The 8,624-nt window shown below is 45.8% G+C and overlaps 1 protein-coding gene across 2 annotated transcripts in view; it reads left to right on the top strand.

Moving 5' to 3' along the window:
* The first annotated feature begins 210 nt into the window (after positions 1-210).
* The window catches only part of LOC135909515 (sphingomyelin phosphodiesterase-like), a 243,096-nt gene continuing 234,682 nt past the window's right edge, over positions 211-8,624 (top strand). The window contains exons 1-2 of one of the 2 annotated variants that reach the window (XM_070538348.1): positions 211-323; positions 6,248-6,409. In XM_070538348.1, coding sequence (XP_070394449.1) covers positions 267-323; positions 6,248-6,409 — 219 coding nt within the window. In that variant the 5' untranslated portion in view covers positions 211-266. The remainder of the gene's footprint in view (positions 324-6,247; positions 6,410-8,624) is intronic. The other variant, XM_065441491.1, reaches the window with a different exon arrangement.

Here is an 8,624-nt window from a genome sequence, read left to right as displayed (position 1 = left end):
TTCGCTTGCGCTTGGAAGTTCGCACCCTTTGTTCTCGGCGGCAGTGGTGGTTTATTCGCCATAATGTGACAGCTGTGCACACGTCCGCGGCGCTGACGCCGCGGAGATGCCTGCTCTGTGCACAAAACAAGAGCTCGCTTGCTTCTGTTCTAAGCTGGCTTGTTTTTGCGCACATAACACCGAGTCGTGAAGGCATGCAGGCCTCTCTTATGGCGCGTCAACACGTCTACCGAGGCTGTCAGCGATATTGTAGCCAGAACCGTTCAATGAAGAGGATAAGAAGGACTTTAGGATTTGTTTCGCGGAACATTGTCATTGAGCAGGTGAGTAAATGCATGCGCGCTTGAAGCGCTGGCCGCTCGAATTCTTTTTTTTACAAGTGCTCATAAGAGGGGGCCAGCCAGCTCGAAAATATTGATATTTTACGAGAAGAGTGAGGCGCATATTTGTTATTTCACTCAGTTTAAATAATTGTCATGAATGTTTCGATTTTCACTTGCATTTCTGAACAACCTGCTTCGTTCTTTGTTGAAAACCGCTACCTGAAAACACATGCTGCGTTTCATCTCTCTGTACTGACGTATCTCAGTGTTACTTTCGCCGCATTTTGAATATACAGCTAAATATTGCAGTTATTTGTCCAGCAAAGAAATATGGCGATAGCTAGGTGATAGTAGGCGTTCGTAATTGTGTTTCGGCCTTGTCGGCAAGAAGAAAGATAAGGCCGTGTTTTGCGTGTTCTCTGTACAGTATCTCAACAAGCTTTGCTGGAAATTGAGCTTGGGCTTTGAGCGCACAGCAGAACAGGTGAACCTTAGTCTCTAGCAATATACTTTTGAAGATGGCAGCAGTTGTCTGTAGCTGGTAGCCATTGGGTGGATACGCACAGAAAGCAAATTATCCTCCTGCTGGAATCGTTGTCTTGAAATAGACTCGTATAGCTTGTGGCGTACGGAGAATATTGTTCAATTTGTCAGCCACGTTGCAACTAAAATCTCGGTCAGAGTAGCAACATGAAACTTTCTAACTGGAAGCGGTGTACAATAGATGAGCCGGCCAGAAAAAGCCAGTGGGCCTGCATGACCTGAACTGCCGTAGTCGGATGTGGAGAGCTGAGGCGTTGTCTGAGGTACCAATTGAAATGGCATTGATTTCATGGACATCACTTTCACGGCTGAATAGCTTGCTCGCCAATCCAGTTAGGTGGCGCGCTGGACGTTACGTAGCAGCTGTACTAAAGTATCGACGAAATTTATCAGTCGTAGAAACAGGCTGAGGATTAGGGCGCTGGTATCCATGGCAACTTTCTCACGGCATTTATATGCAATGTCGAAACACGCTGGACATTATATTTTGCTTGCCGTACTACGGAGTACAAGCACGCAGACGTACAGAAGATGGTCGCTAATCAGCAACTTACATTTTTATTAGAAGAAAGAACATATATAAGAAAGCCAAATCCTCGCACGTATAGTCAGTGTGGGGCTTCGCCGACCAAGCTATTTTCACACTGAGAACATAAAAGCTAAATTAGTTGATGAGAACTAAAACAAAGCCTTGCTGCATCGCGACAACGTGCCCGCCTTCTTGGGCGGTCAGAAGAAAATGCATATTGCGTTTTCTGTGAAGAACAGCACGAACATTGGACACCAAGGGCAACAAATACATGCAAGCCAAGTGCAAAACTAACGAACACATGAAAGCAAAAAGCACGCACAAAAGCAAATACATCGCAAAAGTATGGCCGTATACATAATAACGATGTCACGCTGCAGCTGTTATGTAAGTCATGCAGGTAGATGTTTATGAAGTTTCTGCGTGAGCATGCATATTAATTTTTGATTTTGCATGGAGGTAACGTAAGGGCGCAGCGCGACGTTTCTGCCGATCGGAGACTGCAGCTGCAGTTTTAAGAAAGCAAATTCAGCAAGAAGTTCAAATTTTTCCCGAATTTGTATACGGTAAGTGTATACTGAAAGTTTGGCGAGGTGTTAGCTGCTCATGGTGACAGTGTAGCGCCAGAGCCACAGCAGACAAGCAAAAAATGAAAAGACAGCGCATGTGTGTTACTTTTGAATTGTGTCTTCGTTTGTTGCGTGCGCGCTGCAGTATCATCATGAGTTGTTATGTAATAATGGCCTGCAGCGGTGCAGCGGTGGCGTAGAGGTAGAACACCCGCCTCGCGTGCAAGAGGTCCGTGATTTGAATCCCGGTGCGGCGCAATTTTTCACCGGATTACAAAAAAAAAAATCCTCATGTTCTTAAAATTGCATAAACAGGCCTGGAGTGTGGCCTGATCCCGGTGACCGGAACCGGTAACGCACTCCCTCCCCACAGCATGATTGGCCACCCTGATGCAGTACTTGAACACAACCTCCTATATGAACACAACAATCAAACCCCGGCCCTCAGTCCCCAGCAGCTGCGAAGCAACTGACCACGGCGGCGGTCGGACCTGCGACGCAGCAGAGGGTGCTAAGAATCACTGGCTCCGGACAGGCCGCCATTGGAATATGAACCTGGCAACGTTTAACGCTAGAATGTTATCTAGTGAGGCGAGTCTAGCAGTGCTATTGGAGGAATTAGAGGGCAGTAAATGGGATATAATAGGGCTCAGTAAAGTTAGGAGGCTAAAAGAACGATATAAAGTGCTAAAAAGCGGGCACGTCCTGTGCTACCAGGGCTTAGCGGTATGAAGAGAACTAGGATTCGGATTCCTGATTATTAAGAATATAGCTGGTAACATACAGGAATTCTATAGCATTAACGAGAGGGTGGCAGGTCTTGTTATGAAACTTAATAAGAGGTACAAAATGAAGATTGTACAGGTCTACGCCCCTACATCCAGTCATGATGACCAGGAAGTCGAAAGCTTCTATGAAGACGTGAAATCGGCGATTGGTAGAGTGAAAACTAAATACACTATACTAATGGGCGACTTTAATGCCAAGGTAGGCAAGAAGCAGGCTGGAGACAAGGCAGTGGGGGAATATGGCATAGGCACTAGGAATAGCAGGGGAGAGTTATTAGTAGACTTTGCGGAACAGAATAATATGAGGATAATGAATACCTTCTTCCGCAAGCGGGATAGCCGAAAGTGGACGTGGAGGAACCCGAACGGCGAGACTAGAAATGAAATAGACCTCATACTCTGCGCTAACCCTGGCATCATACAAGATGCGGACGTGCTCGGCAAGGTGCGCTGCAGTGACCACTGGATGGTAAGAACTCGAATTAGCCTAGACCTGAGGAGGGAATGGAAGAAACTGGTACATAAGAAGCCGAATAATGAGTTAGCGGTAAGAGGGAAACTAGAGGAATTCCAGATCAAGCTACAGAACAGGTATTCGGCTTTAACTCAGGAAGAGGTCCTTAGTGTTGAAGCAATGAACGACAATCTTGTGGGCATCATTACGGAGTGTGCAATGGAAGTCGGTGGTAACTCCGTTAGGCAGGATACCAGCAAACTATCGCAGGAGACGAAAGATCTGATCAAGAAACGCCAATGTATGAAAGCATCTAACCCTACAGCTATAATAGAACTGGCAGAACTTTCGAAGTTAATCAACAAGCGTAAGACAGCTGACATAAGGAAGTATAATACGGATAGAATTGAACATGCTCTGAGGAACGGAGGAAGGCTAAAAACAGTGAAGAAGAAACTAGGAATAGGCAAGAATCAGATGTATGCGTTAAGAGACAAAGCCGCCAATATCATTACTAATATGGATGAGATAGTTCAAGTCGCTGAGGAGTTCTATAGAGATTTATACAGTACCAGTGACACCCACGACGATAATGGAAGAGAAAATAGTCTAGATGAATTCGAAATCCCAAAGGTAACGCCGGAAGAAGTAAAGAAAGCCGTGGGAGATATGCAATGGGGAAGGCAGCTGGGAAGGATCAGGTAACAGCAGATTTGTTGAAGGATGGTGGACAAATTGTTCTAGAGAAACTGGCCACCCTGTATACGCTATGCCTTATGACCTCGAGCGTACCGGAATCTTGGAAGAACACTAACATAATCCTAATCCATAAGAAAGGGGACGCCAAAGACTTGAAAAATTATCGACCGATCAGCTTACTGTCCGTTGCCTACAAACTATATACTAAGGTAATCGAAAATAGAATCAGGAGCACCTTAGACTTCTGTCAAGCAAAGGACCAGGCAGGATTCCGTAAAGGCTACTCAACAATAGATCATATTCACACTATCAATCAGGTGATAGAGAAACCTGCGGAATATAACCAACCCTTATATATAGCTTTCATTGATAACGAGAATGCGTTTGATTCTGTTGGAACCTCAGTAGTCATGGAGGTATTACGGAATCAGAGTGTAGACGAGCCATATGTAAAAATACTGAGATATCTATAGTGGCTCCACAGCCACCGTAAAGAAAGCAACAAAATCTCAATAAAGAAAAGCGTCAGGCAGGGAGATACGATCTCTCCAATGCTATTCACAGCGTGTTTACACGAAGTATTCAGAGACCTGGATTGGGAAGAATTGGGGAGAAAAATAATGGAGAATACCTTAGTAACTTGCGATTCGCTGATGATATTGTCTTGCTTAGTAACTCAGGGGTCCAATTGCAATGCATGCTCACTGACCTGGAGAGGCAAAGCAGAAAGGTTCTAAAAATTATTCTGCAGAAAACTAAAGTAATATTTAACACTCTCGGAAGAGAACCGCAATTTACAATAGGTAGTGAGGCACTGGAAGTGGTAAGGGAATACATCTACATAGGGCAGGTAGTCACGGCGGATCCGGATCATGAGACGGAAATAATCAGAAGATTAAGAATGGGCTGGGGTGTTTTGGCAGGCATTCTCAGATCATGAACAGCGGGTTGCCATTATCCCTGAAGAGAAAATTGTATAATAGCTGTGTCTTAGCAGTACTCACCTACGGGGCAGAAACCTGGAGGCTTAGGAAAGGGTTCTACTTAAATTGATGATGACGCAACGAGCTATGGAAATAAGAATGATGGGTGTAACGTTAAGGGATAAGAAAAGAGCATATTGGGTGAGGGAACAAACTGGAGTAATGACATCTTAGTGGAAATCAAGAAAAAGAAATGGGCATGGGCAGGACATGTAATGAGGAGGGAAGATAACCGATGGTCATTCAGGGTTACGGACTGGATTCCAAGGGAAGGGAAGCGTAGCAGGGGACGGCAGAAAGTTAGGTGGGCGGATGAGATTAAGAAGTTTGCAGGGACGACATGGCCACAATTAGTACATTACCGGAGTTGTTGGAGAAGTATGAGAGAGGCCTTTGCCCTGCAGTGAGCGTAACCAGGCTGATGATGATGTATGGCCTGCTCCCAATAGCGTTCCCTCTGTAGGCCGATGACTGCGTAATATGTGACACCATCAACTTCCCTGTTGATCGCCACCACTTTAATGATTGATCTACACAGTTGTGTGCGTGATGCGATTCATGGCAGATGAAAATTAAGTTTCGGAAAGCACTTGTAATGACGATTCCCTTTGGATCTTCAGCTTCCATGTTTACTTACGTATCTAATGGGTTAGAACTAACACAGTTTCAAGAATACGGGTACTTATGTCTTCTGTACAAGCATACCGTCTCGTGGTCGAAGCACATTGATTATACCTGCAACAACGCGCTGAAGAAGCTTGGCTACTTACAGCTTCTATAGCATTATAGAACCGAAAATTCTATCTTCTATAGCAATAAAGAACCGAAAATATCGGATGCGAATAAAATTTTACGAAGAAACGACAACTGTTCAAGCGTTGCGTCTCTAACCTTGCAAGAGGAAGACGATATATGCATCCTCCACCCTCAGATCTTTGGTGGGCACAGCCTATTCCCTCAGCGCAGTTGCCCGATATGCTACCCATTCGACTACAAACTGCCCTATGACGCAGCTTGGGGTGAAAACGCTTAGATAGAAACATGCATAGACAGATATCCCACCGAAAGTGTGTGAAGTATCCTAACAATACTAACGCATTAAAAATAAATTGCGCATACAAAAAACAACAAGAAAAAATGCAGTAGCTCCAACATGCCCTGTTGGAATCGATATACAGCGAAGCTTCCCGTCAATGAAAAATGAGTACTGAGAGACGTCTCTGTGTTTACTAGAAGTGCGAAGTGAAACCGAACGGTTTATTCGGGTATTTTATAGACTCCACGCGGTTGCCACGCCGCGCAAAAGACGCTCAACGTGAAGCCACCTCACCATCTACTCCGGTGCCCTCTCTCCCGCAGCGCCATCGGCCCATTCTCATGTGGAATCAACGTGGTTTCATTCATTCATTCTCCCGTCTCATCGCGGCTCTCCATGTGGTGGCCCCCTCGCCTTCTCCACCAGCGGCCAACTGCCCACGTGCGCAGGCCGGCTTCCCCCTTTCCTACCCTCCACTGCTGCGGGTGAAGTATTATAGCCATCGCTCCTAGGTGGCCCCGCCGTCCTACAGCCGAGTATGAGCGGTTCGGTGAGAACGTACGAGCAGCAACAGCAGGCTGCAGCTAATGTGAGCAAGAGAGGCGCATGGGGGAGGGAGTGCGCAAGGATAGCTTCGCTTTAAAGATTAGGCAGAACAGAACCGTGGGCAGAACCAATTCCGCGTTGATTGTCAGTGATAATGCGTTTAGCATTGAATCACTATAACGATACAACGCATTGTCACCTTCGAAACGAGTTACAAATGAGGCATTTATTGCAGCGCGACATCTCTTCCGCGTTTTCCTATATTTCCTAAGAGCACTCGGCGACATCTAGCGGCGCTGTCGCGAAGCCTGTACGCGGCCACCGAAATACATGGCACTTGGTGCATTGCGAACTCTGCGAAATGCGCCAGGCGGCCAACCAGCTCCTTTTTCACGTTTATTTGTGCACATGCTCAGCAACCTTGGGTGCGCGCGCCGCCCCCAACACGAGAAGGGTGGCGCACCGGTGTTTGCAAACGTGTACCCTCGTTTATTCACACGGAGTCCTGCATACTCAATGACCAATGTTGGCGAGATGTTCATTGAAGGGGGTTACTTAACCAGTGAATATATGGCGCCACTAACTAGAGCGCTGACGTGAAATACGTTCTTTGAAACGCGGTACAATGCCAGTTCGTTTGGGGCGCGGCCGGCTATATAATATTGGATTGCTTTCTTTGAGGAACGCTTGTGGGTTCGATTCCGCTGAGCATTAGATAAACTTAATGGAGCTTTTTGGCATTATAGAGCGTAACATTCTCAGTGGCACTTACCTAGTTGCCGAAGTAGGCATCAAAGATGTCCATCAAAGTAGGCATCAAAGGCACACCTATAGGTAAATGACTAGTGACCCAAGATTGCATCGAAGAAGTGCACTGGACAGACGAAGTCGCGCATACACAATGCTCCAAGCTGTCGTCAAGCAGTTTCATTGAAGAGTGGTACATACCCCGTCTTGCGGCTACAGCGACCCACGCCGGCGTCAATGAGGTTCATCCAAGAGCGGCACTTATGTACGTACATATCTACGTATTTAGCCCAAATGTTGTCAACTTGAACCAAGGGCAGTAAAACTAGCCAAAAGTAACCACTTGAATTAGGAAGGAACAGCGCCAACTAAGACGACCACAAGTGGGGAGAACGACAAAGGACAAGCGCCAACTTCATCTATCTTTATTCACCGAAAAATCAGCAAATATGAGGAAAATCGCAGACATTTGTCCTGTGTCGTTCTCCCCACTTGTGATCGTCTTAGTTGGCGCTGTTCCTTCCTAATTCAAGTCTGCATCATCTAGCCGAAATTAATGTTGTCCTGAAAAAGTAACCACGCATGTGTGAAAACAGCCACGAGGTCTTTATTTAAACGACTAACTATAAGTCTTCTTACGAAAATGTAAGTGAGTATAGCATGAGCACTTGAAGATCACAACTGCTTGAATTCAAGCCTAAATTGTTGTTTTAAGCAATATTTTTTTTTGCCCGATAACAAAGTGTCTTGCGCTGTTGCAAAAATGACCCTTCAGGTGTCGTACGTGGCGTTTATTAAAATAACTGCAACAGTGTTTTGGCAACGCTAATAGTGAGCACGACATGAGCACACTCAGCGCCACAACTGCTGGGATTCAAGCATAAATTGATGGCTTTAGCAATAATTTCATTCATGCGTCTTGCGGAACTTTTCTTTAAAGGTGTAGAAGTAACATCCTCTTGGCGAGGATAAGAAGCAGCACGGTACGCGTACACTCAAAATGGCAATTGCGGGCATTTTAGCATAAATTGTAGTGTTCATTTCGCAATCATTTCCTTCGGTATGACGATATCCGAGCCGTCAATATTCCTGAGTCGCAATCTTAACTTGATCCTAAGAATTGAATAAAGCACTTCGTCGGACATTCGACTTCTAATGTCGTTCTTGGCTAGCGTTACGCTAGGTAATACTCGTTCAGCTTCAGCGTCAGATATGGGCAAGACGAGCAACTTCATTGCCCCTGCGGCTAGGTGAGCCATAGGATTCGAGCCAGACGGGTCCTTGTAGCCGTTTACGTTGGTCCAAAACTGAAGAAGTAGTTGATCCGAAGCGTCTCCTTCAAGTTGCTGTAGGTACCTCAGCTCTCGTTCGATCTGGTGTTTCGAGCGCGTCAAAACACCGGTTGGC

This window comes from Dermacentor albipictus, chromosome 5 (genome assembly GCF_038994185.2).
Source record: "Dermacentor albipictus isolate Rhodes 1998 colony chromosome 5, USDA_Dalb.pri_finalv2, whole genome shotgun sequence".
Taxonomy (NCBI): Eukaryota; Metazoa; Arthropoda; class Arachnida; order Ixodida; family Ixodidae; genus Dermacentor; species Dermacentor albipictus.
Note: the sequence above shows the minus strand (reverse complement) of the source record. Positions and strands in the feature narration are given on the sequence as shown.